Raw genomic sequence first — 15,813 nt, forward strand, 5'->3', positions numbered from 1 at the left:
CTTGGGGATTCCCCCAGGCAAAATCTTCATCCTTGTTTCCCGGCATACATCTACCATGAGATGTCATTCCACCATTAATCTAGTCTTAACCTTCCCGGGTCTCAGTTTCCTCCTCTTTAAAATGGGTATAATGCTTGCCATATAGAGTTGCTTAGGGCATTAGGTATAATATAAAATTCCTGACAATATAGGAGCTGAAACCATGGTAGATTTTATTTTTCAATGATTGGAGGGGGTTTGGGACATAGTTCTGTGTGATGTGGTGGATAAGTACCGTTGTTTCACAAGGCCTCCAAAGCATAATTTAACTAACTTTCGTTCACTGGGAAAAACATATTGTGTCTTTTCGTTAGGACATGAATGCACCATCGTTTCGTGCGGAGAGAGAAGCAAATGGGAAAATGCTTCTCCACTATTACTCTGATAGAAGTGGTCTGTGCCATGGGGCTGGCCCCGTGGCCGAGTGGTTAAGTTCGTGCGCTCCGCTGCAGGCGGCCCAGTGTTTCGTTAGTTCGAATCCTGGGCGCGGACATGGCACTGCTCATCAGACCACGCTGAGGCAGCGTCCCACATGCCACAACTAGAAGAACCCACAACGAAGAATACACAACTATGTACCGGGGGGCTTTGGGGAGAAAAAGGAAAAAATAAAATCTTAAAAAAAATAAAAAAAAAAAAAAAGAAGTGGTCTGTGCCACATCGTACCAGGTATGGGAATGGCTTCACCAGTCTCAGAACTGTGAGGTCTCTGGAGTAAGGATGGCTTTCCCCACAAATTCTGCAGAATGGCCAATAGCCAGCTGTGGGTAAAGTTAAAGTTCCATTTCTTTTATAGCCTGATTCTTAGCCATCTTAACCATTACTCCCAAAGTTCTGAGTCTTTAAAATAAGTTTCCAAAGTGCCAAAAGAAGGAATAATTTCATTTTCACGTCAACATTTAAAATTATGCAGGTCGTTAGATCGTTGTGATAATTCTGCATCTATTATTTTATATCAACGTTTTTTTTGGTATCCAGTATTATAGAAAAAGCATCCTTTCATGTTTTCACAGTCTTTAAAACCACCGTCTTCAGTGGCTGAGTGATATTCCTGCTGTGATTAGCTGGTCCCTTATTGTTGGACTCTTAGCTGATACTCTCCCTTGCTATTATAAACAGTGCTGTGATGAGCATCTTCATGCATGCTTTTCCCATGCTTTATGTTACAACCCTCGGATAGATTCCCAGAGGAACGCTTAACACCACCATCTTTAATGCTTTTACAAATGAATTTTGCTTCCATTATCTCCAGAGTTTGTTTCAAGGGTTAAATGCCTCCCTGAGATAAACAAATAAATAGATGCTGACCTAGAAATTAAAGTGGCAGGAATATATTTGGTATCCAGCCACATATAACTCAAATCTCCGCCTGTAAGTTTTTTAAATTTTATTGATCTTTCATATGCTGCCTATCTGGATGCAGGGCCTGGGCGTGGTGAGCTCTGGAATATTCACCAGAAGTTGTATAACTTGATTATTTTATGATTTTTGTTGACACAACTGTCTTCTGCCATCCCTCACTATGAGGTGTTCTTCTGCTTCCTGCAGGTATCATTGAGGCTGTAGCCAAAGACTTCTTCAACACTGAAGTGACCATGGATATCCTTGACGTGAATGAGGAAGAGGAGAGGACAGGGAAGAAGGAGCATGTTGTATTTCTGATTGTGCAGAAGTCTCCCAGACAGCTGAGAAGGGCAAAGCCAAACAGGCTACAAGGCAGTCAGGGCATCCAGAGAGACCAAGAGGTACTGGGTTTGCTATGTCTTCAAAAAGCATTCCCTCCCAGGGCCGGCCTAGTGGCACAGTGGTTAAGTTGCACGTTCTGCTTCAGCAGCCTGGGATTCGCAGGTTTGGATCCCGGGTGCGGACCTATGAACTGCTCCTCAAGCCATGCTCTGGCAGGAGTCCCACATATAAAGTAGAGGAAGATGGGTATGGATCTTAGCTCAGGGCCAGTCTTCCTCAGCAAAAAAGAGAAAAGGATTGGTGGTGGATGTTAGTTTAGGACTAATCTTCCTAATAATAAAAAAAAAAAACCCAAAAAACAAAAGCAGTCCCTCCTAGTGGGAGAATCAGCTGGACCTTCTAATAGAGGAGTCAAGGCAGGGTTCCTCAATCTCAGCACTATTCACCTTCTGGACCAGATAATTCTTTGTTATGACAGGCTGTCCTGTGCATTATAGGATGTTTAGCAGCACCCCTAGTCTCTTCCCACCCACTAGATGCTAGTAGTACCCTGCGCCCCCAATTGTGGCCATCAAAAATGTCTCCAGGCATTGCTAAGTGTCCCCAGGGTTGGGGTACGGGACAAAATCATTCCTGGTTGAGAACCACTGGGTTAAGATAACCTGGATATACGTTGAGAGGCTTTCTGGGGTGTACCTTAGCCTGGAAAATATCAATATAAAGGGCTTAAAATTTGGATCTAGTGGCTTATTTTGGAATCCTCCTAAAGCAAATTGACCTTTCAAGTCCTTAGTGCCTGCTTCTGCAGCTGAGGCCAGTCAGGGCTCTGGCATCAACTCGTGATCCTGTGATCGGCTGCCTCAACTGCAACCTGTGGAGTGAGCATTATTTGTTTGGGTATTACATATATTAGTGGCCCAGCTCTCCTATCCACAGAGCTTGTACAAATATCCAGATAAGCCTGTGATTCCTAGAGCACACGGTGTTCATATCTTAGAGCATTCAAAGTCCACTTCAAATCTGTTCACTGCAGAATCTTCAACCACAGGAAGAGAAGATGATCATGTGTGATTTTCCGGCCAGCCCCTCTTGAGATTTTGTAAAAAGTTCTTGCTGCTTTTGATAGAGAAACAACATGAGGGTTATTAGAAATTTAGGGGCTTACGAAGGCTTGGTAGAATTGACCTCATACCCCGTCACTGTTCCTCTGGCCCCAATCACAGCAAATGGGGTTTGTGCATCTCCAGTTCCATGACCAGGCACATGACCAGACACATATGCTTCTTTCCCTGCCATCTGCAGGCCCTGGACACAGCTTTTCTTAGGATGAAGGAGAAATATTTGAGTGTCTCAGTTTGTCTGGTGAAGAAGTCCCGCTGGGAAGTTGTGAGAAGTATGGTCATGTTAGGAAAAGGTGAGTGGGCTATTCTCCCGCCCCCGGCTCTCAGAGCACAGTGACTGCCTGGTGAACACAAATGGGTGAAGCTTCTATGACTATGACGTCCCTGATTTCTGCAGAGCTTGGATTTGGCAGCCATGGTTTTTAACTTTAAAACATCAGACTATAACTTGCCTTCCTTTGCCCCTTTTATTTGTGCTGGGTGACACGGAGACACAGTCTCTCTTGTAATCAGGGAAAGGCCCTGGAGAGAGGATGGGAATCAGTCCCACTTGGTGACTGTGTTGAAGAGAAGGAGGATGAGTACTGATATATTACCAAGAACAATGAAGTTCCTCATTACTCCTCAGGCCTGGGATGCATTCTGGCCTAGAAGTCTGTGGACAGTAACCATGGTGCCTAGTAGTGCAAAGGACACTGGACCAAGAGCCAAGAAAGCAGACTTCTGGCTCTGTCCCTGAGGAGCTGTGTGATCTTGGACAAGGTCCTCCATCTTCCACCTGAAAAATGAAGGCAGTAGGCTCTCTAACGGTGGTCAAGTGGTTAAGATTCGGCATTCTCACTGTGAGGCCCAGGTTCGTTTCCCAGTCAGGGAACCACGTCACCTGTCTGTCGATTGTCGTATTGTGGCGGCTGCATGTTGCTGTGATGCTGAAAGCTATGCCCCTGATATTTCAGATGTCAGCAGGGTGACCCATAGTGGACAGGTTTCTGCAGAGCTTCCAGACTAAGATAGACTAGGAAGAAAGACCTGGCCACCCACTTTCAAAAAAAATTGGCCATGCAAACCCTATGAATAGCAGTGGAGCATTGTCTGATAGAACGCCAGAAGGTGAGAGGATGGCACAAAAAGACAGGGCAGTGTTCTGCTCTGCTGTACACAGGGTCGCTAGGAGTTGGAATCAACTCAATGACGCTAATAATGAAGGCTCTAGAGAGGTGCCCTGGTTGGCACTGAGCTGATCTTACGATCAGCACCTAACACCTGAGTCAGAATAAGGGCTCCGACCCACTGGGAGAAGAGAGCCCGAGCGCTCCTCATCACGTCCCCATGGGCCATGTTGACATGCATCTGGGATAAGGGCTGCGGCGCTCAAAGGGCTGCATTTTAAGTCCCTCAAGCCATGGCAAGTGAGTCAAACACGCAATTGACATCCTTTGTCTGGGAGATTTTCATATCAAAAAGGCTCCATTTCGAATCTCTACCCCCTGCCAAATAGGGCTGTTGGTTAAATTTTCATGTGCCACCCCAAACTGTCAGTCTAAAAAGCTCCATGGCAAATGTCCCTGACGCTGGGCCGGCACACACACTCTACTCTGCTAGCTCATTGTCTGGCTGTCACCGTTTCAATGCCGACTCTGTTTTCATGGCGAGACGTACTCAATTGGCCCAGAAACTCTTCAGCGGCGGGCAGAAACTTGGCAGGGGGCAAGGGGGCTTCTCAACCTGGTAGCAAGTTTTCTGTTTGTTTTAATTTGGAAGAAGAATTGCCGTGGCCATCTGGAGATGCTGAGGGAGCCCGTGCTGAAGAGCAGGGACTGCATTTTTCCTGTGAGCCATTTAAGTTACTGTCCTGAGCTCTGCTCTGTGCCAGGTTCGTGCTGCGAGTGGCCTGTGAACAGAACTCTCTTTTTCTACATCCAGGGCATCTCGTGAACAACTTTGTGCCGATTTATCCCAAGAGGCTCTGGATTGAAGAGAAGACGTTCTGCAATGCTTTTCCTTTCCACATTGTATTTGACGAATCAGTAAGAGGCCCTTTCCCTCTGTAGCTTGGATTGTGGATAGGCCTGGGAGGGAGTATGGTGTATGGTCTTTTATGGCTGGTGGGGACTTTCAAGTCCCCAGGACTTGGGAGATCAGCATTTAGCCTGGCAGGTCCATCGACTTCCTTTTCATTGTGGCATCCTCCAGAAACCAGAATGCAGGATCTCCTTGATAGGTATTGAAGGAAGCACTGCCAAGGGATTTGAACTACTGAGTGCATGAGAAAGTTTGCCATTAGAAAAAATGGAACTGACCCTAAAATTCACTACACCAAGAGACAAAAGTCGGTAGCAGTGGCAGGGTGGAATTCTCAACATGACCACTTGCCGTCCTTGTGGCTACCGTGGACGTCTCAATTCCACCAAGCTACACTTTCTGCATCTTGGAGGTGGCAGAGAGGTCTGTGCCAACTCAGGCCACTGTTCTGTGGGAATTGTGAGGATGACCGTTAACGCATAACGTTTGGTCGCTATCAGTTACCATGGATAAAATGTATGTCAACTAAAGTGATTATAAGCTCGTGTAAACGGCAATTAGGCAAAGTAAATTTGGTCCAAAAAATCAGTTAAAATGCCTTCAGTCATTGTGGTTTTTCCCTGATATTTATTTTTACGCATAGACATGTTGAATCATCATCTACCAGCGGACTGCTAGATACAGATTCTAGGACATTTGAGGGTCATCTCTGTTTGCAAAGCATTGATCCAGCAGAGGAAATAAACACCCCTATAAGAAACAACTAGGGAATTATGAAGCAATGTACCCCAGCTTTTCCCCCAGTGCCATGAGGATATTATTATTATTGCTACTACTAATATTTTAAATTCTGATCTACTTAAAAAAATCCCTTTCTTTTTAAGTTTTGGGCATAAAATAACAAAACTTAATGATACTTATTGCATAAGGTCAGGTTGATTTCTATAGCCTAACAAAGTCCCCATGGTTAGTGAATTTAAGTATTCCTGGACAGCCTGGGCTGACATTGGACATTTCATGTAAATGATGCTCATTTTGCTTCTTCCTTCTGTGTGTTCCCTGGAGACAGAAGGTGTCTCCCCATCTCTGTGATGGACTCCTTCACCCAGGGCTGGGTGTCAGATCTAATGCTACAGAACTTGCAAGTTTCTTTATTAATTAAGTCTAAAGAGAGGGAGAGAGAGATAGAGACAGAGAGACAGGAAGACAGAAACAGAGGCCTCACAGAGCTAGGGAAGCACTATTAGCCCAATGAGAGCTTTAACCTCTGTTTCTGGTTAGTCAGAGATATGCTTTCGAGCATTCTCATACTTTTCTTTTCTCTTTCAGAGATTAGCTGCAGATTTGACTTTTAGACTAATATTTATTACTTCCCTGGTGTTTGTTCCATTACTTACCCCTTCCCCCCAGAGAGTCGCAAAGCATGGCCCGAATGCTAGTTCTAAGGGAAAGCTTACGGTGCAGGTTGCTCTTTATGCCCCATTCTTACATCTGTCCTCTGTGACTAGCTGAGGGTCAAGCAAGCTGGAGTGAATATTCAGAAGTACGTCCCAGGACTCCAAACCCAGAAGATTCGATTGAATGAGTATTTCTCCATCGTTCATCCCCAAGTTACCTTCAACATTGTCAGCATCTGCAAATTTATCAACAGTCAATTTGTCCTGAAGGCACGAAGGGAAATGATGCCTGACGCATGGAAAATTCAACCCCCCCTCAAACTACGAGGTAGTGACTCACCCCTTCCCCACTGTCCTCTGCTGTTTGGAGACTGGTCAGAAAGGAGGGAGGCAGAGTTTTCCAATTTCCTCCCTCAAAAAAATGTTGAAAAAGTGGAGCAGGGACTACATTGAGAACAGTTGTTTTTTTCTGATGTTTCCATTTGTCCTGATCTGTAAACAATATATTTTATTTCCTCAACCATTTCTGGTTTAGAAATAAATGAACTCTAATTAGACATTTCTATTATATCACATATATTATACCACATATATAATAGATATGTGTATACATACATATATACACAATTATAAAATTCTGGTCTCTGTTACCAAAGTTTTCAGAATGTATGTGGTACTATTGGTATTAATGTAATGTCTGTCCTTTAGATAGCAATGTGATCATCTGACCTACTATTAATAGGGCATACATTTCGTATTCATTTTTGTTTCAATTGTGGTAAAATTTACTAACATAAACTTTATCCTTTTAACGATTTTTGAATGCACAGTTCAGTGGCGTCAAGTACATTCACTTATTTAATGCTTGTTGCGCAACCATCACCACCATCCATCTCCAGACCTTTTTTCATCTTGCAAAACTGAAACTCTATTCCCATTAAGCAACAACTCCCATTCCCCCTCCCCCAGCCACGACAAGCACATTTTACTTTCTGTCTCTGAGTCGGACCGCTCTATAGCTACCTCATAGTAGTAGAATCATACAGTATTTGTCCTTTTGTGATGGGCTACTTTACTTAGCATAACATCTTCAAGCTTCATCCATGTGGTAGCATGTGTCAGGATTTCCTTCTTTTTTACGGCTGAATTATCATTAGATTAGTGTAATTATATTATTCCATTGCATTTGCTGATCCATTCATCTGTTGATGGACATTTGGGTTACTTCTACTTTTTGGCTATTGTGAATTATGAGTGTACAAATGTCTATCAAATCGCTACTTTCATTTCTTTTTAGTATATATCCAAAAATGGAATTGCTGGGTCATATGGTAATTCTATGTTTAATTTGTTGAGGAATTGCCATACTGTTTTCCAAAGCTGCTATACCATTTTACATTCCCATCAGCAGTGCTCAAGGATCCCAATTTCTTCACATTCTTGTGAACACCTGTTATCTTCTGGGTTTTTTTTTTTTTTTGATAATTGCTTATTCTAATGGGTTTTAAGTGGTATCTCATTATGGTTTTAATATTCATTTCCCTAACGATTAGTGATGTTGAGTATCTTTTATGTGCTTATTAGCCATTTGTATATATTCTTTGGAGAAATGTCTATTCAAGTACTTTGCTCATTTTTTAATCAGTTTGTTTTTTTGTTGTTCAGTTGTAGGAGTTCTTCATATATTCTGGATATTAATCCCTTGTAAGAAATATGATTTGCAAATATTTTCTCACACTTTATGGGTTACCTTGTCTCTCTGTTAATTGTGTCCTTCGGTGCACAGAAGTTTTAAATTTTGATGTAATCCAATTAGTCTATTTTTTCTTTTATTGCCTTTGCTTTTGGTGTCACATCTAAGAAATCATTGCCAAATTCAATGTCATGAAGCTTTTTCCCTATGTTTCTTCTAAGAGTTTTTATTGTTTTAACTCTTACATCTAGGTCTTTGATCCATTTTGAGTTAATTTTTGTGTGTCTGTAAGAGAGCACACATTTTGAGCTATCTTTTCTGTTAGACAATCTGACAATTAGGTGTTCTAGGCATAAACACAGGCAAAGCTGTGGAGACATCCAAGAGGAGCCCTAAATGAGTTGTAGAGTAGAGAAATGGGAGATGAGGCTGGCAAGATGAGGATTTGAGCTCTATTGTGCAGTTGAAAACATTTTTAAGTATCTACCGTGATCAGATTTGAGGTTTAGAACGATCCCTGCAGGTGTATGATGGATGGACCGGAGAAAATGGAGGCTGGGAGGCCAGGTGGAGGCTGCCACTGGAGAACGGGTGAGAAGCTTTAAAGCACTGAATGCACTCAGGCAGTGGCACTGGCATGGTGACGGAGGAATAGATTCACAAGATAATTAAGGCAGAAATTGGTGACCATAGAGGTAGGGGTTGAAAAAAAGAGAGAATATTTGGGATAATTATTAACTTTCTTGCCTGGGAGCTGAGTGTGATTAACTGAGAAAAGACACGGTGTAGACTCCCTGAGGGCAGGGATCTTTGCCAGTTTGAGTGACAGCTGTATTCTCCAAGTCTAACACAGTGTGCCTGGCTCCTAGTAGGCACTAAGTGCATGTGTGATGAGAGAATTAATAAAGAGAAGATTTGCAGAGGGGATTGAAGGCGAGTTCAGTTGTATACGTCCACGTATAGATAGGTAATAATAATTTTTAAAAGTCACTTTGATGAGAATGTAAGTTGTCACAATCATTCTAGAGCACAATTTGGCAGTATGTATCAAAAGCCTTAAAAATGACCATATTCTTTGTCTAGGCAATTCCACATCTAAGAATATATCTTTTAACAAAAGAGCCATGATTATACACTTGGCTCAAGTTTGTTTATTGCAACGTTGTGATAAATTAGGTGTAATATAACCAATGCTAGCTTATTACTTAAATATAATATAGTATAACCAATGTAGCCACAAAAACAGGATGCTTATCTATATTTAATGCTGTGGAAGAATATCTATTATATATCTTAAGTGAAAAATTCAGATTACAAAAAGAAGATGCGAGATAACCCCATTTTTTGGTAATAAAAACATGTATTCCAAAATACTAATAGTAATTATCTATGTGGTATGACTGTGGGTGGTTTTATTATTTTCTTACCCTTTTTTTCCTTTTCTGCAATGTATGTGTATTACTTTTATAATAAAATAATGAACGTATCTATTTTTAAAGAAATACGCATCTTGAGTCCGGGGAGCGAGGTTTCCTCTGGAAATTCAGATTCATTGTTAGCATGGTTTAAGATGCAATTGTGGAATGCTCAAAGAGAAGAATATCAGAACAGAATACTGGGGAATACCAGCATTTAAGGAATGGACCGACAAAACCCTAAAAGTGTAATTGAAAGGAGTAGGGGAAATCTCAGGGAGAAAGCAGCGTCAGGGAAGACCCCAGAAGCGAGATTTCAGGGAGGAGAGTCTACGTCATGCCATCCAACAGCAGAAGGGCCGAGGAAGGAAAAGGCTGCCAGGCTTGTGTTGCAGCAGGCAGTTTGGAGGCCACAGACGGGAGCCACCTCAAAGTAAGAAAAGCAGCTGTGGAGAGAGCCATTGTGGAGAGAGAGGGAGATGAGTGAGTGGAGACAGAAAGTATAGATAACGTTCAAGAAATTTGGCTACAAGGGGAGGACAGGCTGTGCAGTGGACAGAAAGTCATATTGTGTGGGTGATGATCTGGCAAGTTGATATCATCTCCTGTTGGTGACATGCTATATTGTCGCGTTTCTCTCCGTGGTGGGAAGGCCAGATGATCTGGATGGAGTCCATGCGGTGCATGATATACATGTGCTCCCTGAAGCTCCGCAGCCTGCAAGAGCTGGAGGCGCACAAGATGTATCTTTCTGATATCGCCCCCCACGACACCACCAGGGATCTCATCCTCCTGAACCAGCAGCGACTGGCTGAGATTGAGCTGTCCAACCAGCTGGAGAGGAAGAAGGAGGAGCTGCGGGTCCTCTCCAAGCACTTGACCATAGAAAAGAAGAAAACAGAGACCTTGCTTTATGCCATGCTGCCTGAACATGTGGCCAACCAGCTGAAGGAGGGCAAAAAGGTTGCGGCAGGTAGGGCCTTCCTTTCCCTTCACAGGGATTTCAGAGCAGGAGGCAGTGCATCTCAGTGGTTAGGGCCACAGGCTCTGAAATCAGACAGATCTGGGTTTGGGTTCTGGCTCCATGCCTTGTTAGCGACATGTTCTTGGGCTAATTACATAAGCTGTATATCCTCAGTTTTCTTCTCTCTACATTGAGAATAATAAAAATAGTACAGGAGTGAAATATAGATTAATAAAAGTGCCTGTCATCTGCACACACATATATTACATTCTCTAAGAATTTAAAGCTGTATCTTGAGACTGGCCTCTTTGCTCAGTGACCATGAATAGGGTTCTTCACTGTAACTGGAAATGATACACCTACACCTTATATAAATCATGGGGTGCCTCTAAGGACCATTCTAGGAGAGGAAGCTATTTCTGGAGGGAAGAATGCCATGTTTACTCTGAACTCACTTTCCATTTGTCATGGGGAGTGTTCATTCACCAGAAAGGCATAGAGAACTTACTCAATGCCAGGGTGCTGTCCCAGGTCTTGGGGACCCAAAGGAGTTCATAGTCTTGTGGGTTTGACAGATATATACAGAATAAATTAATGGGGGTGGAGGAGGCCAAAGGAAGGAAACTAACGTGCATTAAAGAGCAAGGATCGTGCCAGGATCTGTGTCAGACATTTTACATGTGCTATTTCATTTAATTTTCTGAACATTTCTATGAGGGAGGTGTTATTATCCACAACAGCCAAGCAAATTTACATTCACTTTAGTTTATGAGGAAAAGAGCTGGAAACCAATCAGAAGTCCATCTAACACCAACATTCATATTCTTTCCACCACAGAAGGTGCTGTGGAAACACAGATGACAGGGAAATTAATAATAAATAGACACTGGAAGAGAAAGAAATGGGGCAGGGTGGGACTGTGAAAGCTTATATAAAGCATACGCTCTTGAGTTGGGCCTTGAGTCTAATTTCAGCAAAAAAAGAAGGGAAAGGATTTCAGCAGAAGGGGATAACAAGCACAAAGGTGAGGCAGTGTGAAGATAAACACTGCAATGCATTGTCCCCAGAACATGGGGTGCACGGTAAAGTGGTGCCTCTGGAGGCTGTGCAGGAAGGATGAGGCTCCAATAATAAGTGATGAATCTGAATTACATGGAAAAGGAAGTTGTCTTTTATTTTAGATGTGGGGATTCATGGAAGTTTTTTTTTTCTTATAATGGAAGGAAGCAATTAGCTTTATAAATATGATTTTGGCTGCAGTGTAGGGAACGGATGTAGTGAACACAGTGTAGGGAACTGAGCTCAAGTGCGGTTGAGTGATGGTAAAGTCCTGAATCAAGGCAGCATGAGTAGGAATCAGCAGGATCTCATTACTGATAAGATGCGGAAGGGAAGAGACAGGAGTCAGCGATGAGTGTGAGGTTTCTAGGGCAGAAAGATGTGATGCTTTATCCTAAGACAGAACCAGAAAGAAGAGCAGCCTTGAGGGCAGGAGGGTAAGGTCAGTTTCAGAACTGTTGAGTTTGAAATGCCTGTGGAATACTCCACATAGCATGACCAACAGGTAGTTAGGAATTGTAGGGAGAGTTCAGTGGGAAGTTCTAGGATAGAGCTACCAATCTGGGAGTTATGGCAGCATGGGTGGTGGTTAATCTCCATAAATGAGGGCTAACATCATATAGGGAGCATGAGGTAAGAAGAGGCTTGGGTATTGAACCCTAGGGAACACCTGTTATTTAAGAAGGGAAAAAAGCCAGTGAAAACAAGGAGATCAGAAAAATAGGAAGAATATGAAGAGAGAATGGTGGGCCAGGGGAAGACACAGTTACACAAAGGGGAGATTATTATCAGAGGTATAAATAATACAGAAGGCACCCAGCTGTGTTCAAGGAGTCATCCATTCCGTCAGTCAACAAGTATTAATGAGCATCTACTTCATGTGAGGCCCTGCTCTAGATGATGAGGATACAGCAGAGATCAAAACAGCCTTCCATCTCATGGAGCTTATATCTCGGTGGGGAGACAGACAGTAACCAAATAAACAATCTCATATAAAATATCATGCCACATACATCTTATGGGGCGGAGGGCAGCAATCAGGCTAAGAGGATAGAGATCTGGGGACTGTTGTTTTAGATAGAGTGTCAGCACAGTTCTCACTGAGGTGGTTACAATTGAGACGTAAGAGAAAGAGCCCTTTGGATATTTAAGAAAAGAGTGTGTCAGGCAGAGGAAACAGCAGGTGCAGAGGCCTTAAGCACTTAATATGCTGGAGGAACCCCAAGAAGGCCAGTGTGGCGGGAATGGAGTAAGCCGGAGGGAGAGAGTGGAGACATGAGGTCAGAGAGGTGGTGTGGACAGAGGGGGCCCCTTCTAGGCCATGATAAGGTTTTGTGTTTCATTCTAAGTGTGACGGAAGTCGTGGAAGATTTGAGGCAGAGGAGGCAGGGATCTGACTTAAACAGATCATCTGGCTCCTATATGGAAATTAGCAAAAGCGGGGGCAAGAGTGGAAGCAGCCAGATGAGTTAGCAGGGCATGTGGAGGATATGGCGGCTTCCCTTCTGTACAGAGACAGGGAACTCGTCACTTCATGGTGACCAGTCTCCATCAACCCTGACCCTGGGTCTCCGGTAGTTGAGGCTCTGCCTTGGCCCACCTGCCAGGGACTTCTCTGTGAGCCAGTGACCACTCAACCCATGTCTGTCATCCCACAGCCCTCATCACATCTTACCGAGTATTTGTTTACTCCTCTGTCTCCTTCTCTGGACTGGGAGCTCCTTAAGAGTGGGGTCCTGTCTGCTTTTATATGGTCTCCTAGCATGATGACTAGCTCACGACAAGCATTCAATAAATGTCTGTTGGGTGAATAGTGAATGAGGAATGGCATCCAGCTCCTTTTTCCCAAGGCACGGTCAGATTTGGTTCCCAAGGGGCACTTGAATTCAGAATTCATAGAATTATTATTCCATATTCTTGGCTGTCACTGACACTTGGTTTCTGTTGCAGGAGAATTTAAAACCTGTACAATCCTTTTTAGCGATGTGGTGACATTTACTAACATCTGTGCTGCCTGCGAACCTATCCAAATAGTGAATATGCTGAATTCAATGTACTCCAAGTTTGACAGATTGACCAGTGTCCACGAGATCTACAAAGTAGGTGTTTGCACACCGTGGGGTGTACGTCACAGTGCACTCAGGCAGGGCAGGCACTCTGTTATGGGCCTTTCTTTGCCTCTCTCTTCACTGGTCTGGGGTTTGGTGTGGATGGGAGTGGGATGTAGAGGAAGAGCTAAAAGAGAATTGCAGGTATTTCAGGAATTTTAGTTTTTTAGGACTCCTTTGCCAACACCCAGTGCTAAGATGCTTCTGAGGAGCAAACACTGTCTTCCCAGGGAGTGGTTCTCCCTTTCCAATTTCAGCAGCAAGTCTAATGCAGACCATACACATCTGATGTATACCATCACATGACTACCCCAGCAGCTTCATCTTCTCTGGGATTTGTTTCTGCCAAAAGCAGAAGGCATTTTTGCTCTCTCTTGGTTGTTTTCTGAGACATTTTCCTTCTACCTCCTTCCTCACACTCCTCATACCCGTAGCAAACAATCACCAGCTTTAATATGGTCCTGCTGACACTATGTGGAAAATTACAAAAGTATTTAATGATATGTTTAGTGCATTAAGGAAATTTTCTGAATACCTTTCTTTTTCTTTTGCAGGTGGAAACAATAGGAGATGCTTATATGGTGGTAGGGGGTGTACCGGTGCCTACTGGAAGCCATGCTCAAAGAGTGGCCAATTTTGCCTTGGGGATGAGAATTTCTGCAAAAGAAGTGATGAATCCTGTTACTGGAGAGCCCATCCAGGTAGAAAGCAACTGAGCACTTTGCTCAATACCAACCTTCTCACACACAAAAAAGAGAATTCTGTGTATTAGGCTGCTCTGATGATTACTGGATATGTTACTGTAATTAAAATGGGTAATTTCTCCCAAGCCTTTTCCTCTCTTGCATATGTTCCTAAGTAATAGAGATATTAGGATATTATTGTTCTAACTTCTCTCAAATTTCAGAAGAGGTTTTATAGCTCGAGATTCTCATGAGATTTATCGTACATATACGGTTCTCATTCTTCCTTTGTCCGTAACTTAGGATGGTGCTGAGCATGTCTCCTCATTTACTTTGTAGGGCTCAATCCATCTTGAAAGCCAGGAATTTTGTAATTCCTGCGTGTTTTTTCAAGCATTTCAACAAGTGGTCCAGGTTTACTAAATAGCCAACTTTTCTCCGCTTACGGAAATTGTGTATCCAATGCGCCGTCTGACAGGTTCAGAACTCAGCTGAGGTGTGAAACTGCCTCCAGCCAGCAGGCTAGACACCATGGTGCCATAAGATATTCAGAATAGCTTTCCTTCCACTACGTGGCCATTAGCGAGACATCTGCTCGCCTTTCTCACAGGAAGCTACTCTTCCAAGTATGGAAGTTTGTTCACACTATAAAAGTTGGACAAATTTAGAGATGAAAAGTAGGTGCCCTCTTCTGTCTGCTCAGCAGACCCTAACCACCCTAAGATGGCTTACAGCAATGTCTCTGCCTTTTAAAATATACTCCCTCTTTGCTCCTGTCAGTCCAATCTTCAAAATGAACTAAATAGCCAAAGGCATTGTAAGATGGAATATGATTTTTCTAAATTAAAAGCCCTATGCAGGAGATTCTGAAAAATGTGCTATATCCGCCCTCACCACCATGATTTAGAAGCTGAGAAATATTGCAGGTCCTGGTTATTGTGTCCACTGCAGACTTCTGAGTAAAAGCTGGCCTTAGGTAGTCACAAGAAGAACATGTCCACAATGCCTGGCTTGTTGTAAACACACAGATACATCTGTTGAATGAAACTCCCAATGTAAGAAATGAAAAATCAAGATGGGAGCTAATGAGGGAGTAGAGACAAGAAGGTCAGATAAGAGATAAGTGTTTCAGTTAAAGGACTCTATGTAAGCCACTGGAAAAAAATAATTGAAAATATACTGTTGTGTAAATAGAAAGAGCGTATGTGTGTGTGAGTGTGTGAAAGAGGCATAGCAACAGAGATGTAAATAATGCTGCACCAATAAGAATGACATTAAACAATGAATTCCTGGAAAATCTTGTGGAGGATTTACTGAGAAGAAAACAGGAAAAGAGGCTATTAATTCTAGGATAAGAATAGGGACATTGTTGGGAGCATCATTAAATATCTACCAGAAACAGCATATCCTGTGGGTTTATTTAAGGAAGTAAGGGAAAGGACTGAAAACATTTTCTCTCTTAAAGGAATAAAGGAATCATGCTGCCATTTCTACATTTAAATTATACCCTAGATCTTCTATTATTTCATCCTTATACATTTACTGAGGTCCTACTATGCATGAGACACTATCACTAGGTGCTTTGAAGGATTCAGAGAAATATTGAGATACTCCTTTTCCTAGAGG

General features: G+C 42.8%; 1 protein-coding gene across 1 annotated transcript in view; it reads left to right on the forward strand.

Annotated features, from left to right (window-relative positions):
* LOC103551994 (guanylate cyclase soluble subunit beta-2-like) overlaps positions 1 to 15,813 on the forward strand; it is a 69,268-nt gene that overhangs the window by 34,165 nt on the left and 19,290 nt on the right. Inside the window, exons 4-10 of the mRNA XM_070578819.1 lie at positions 1,588 to 1,784; positions 3,028 to 3,139; positions 4,770 to 4,873; positions 6,377 to 6,593; positions 10,026 to 10,346; positions 13,347 to 13,495; positions 14,059 to 14,205. Of these exons, the coding sequence (XP_070434920.1) occupies positions 1,588 to 1,784; positions 3,028 to 3,139; positions 4,770 to 4,873; positions 6,377 to 6,593; positions 10,026 to 10,346; positions 13,347 to 13,495; positions 14,059 to 14,205 (1,247 nt within the window). The remainder of the gene's footprint in view (positions 1 to 1,587; positions 1,785 to 3,027; positions 3,140 to 4,769; positions 4,874 to 6,376; positions 6,594 to 10,025; positions 10,347 to 13,346; positions 13,496 to 14,058; positions 14,206 to 15,813) is intronic.

The sequence above is a fragment of the Equus przewalskii genome, chromosome 16 (genome assembly GCF_037783145.1).
Source record: "Equus przewalskii isolate Varuska chromosome 16, EquPr2, whole genome shotgun sequence".
In the NCBI taxonomy this organism is placed as follows: Eukaryota; Metazoa; Chordata; class Mammalia; order Perissodactyla; family Equidae; genus Equus; species Equus przewalskii.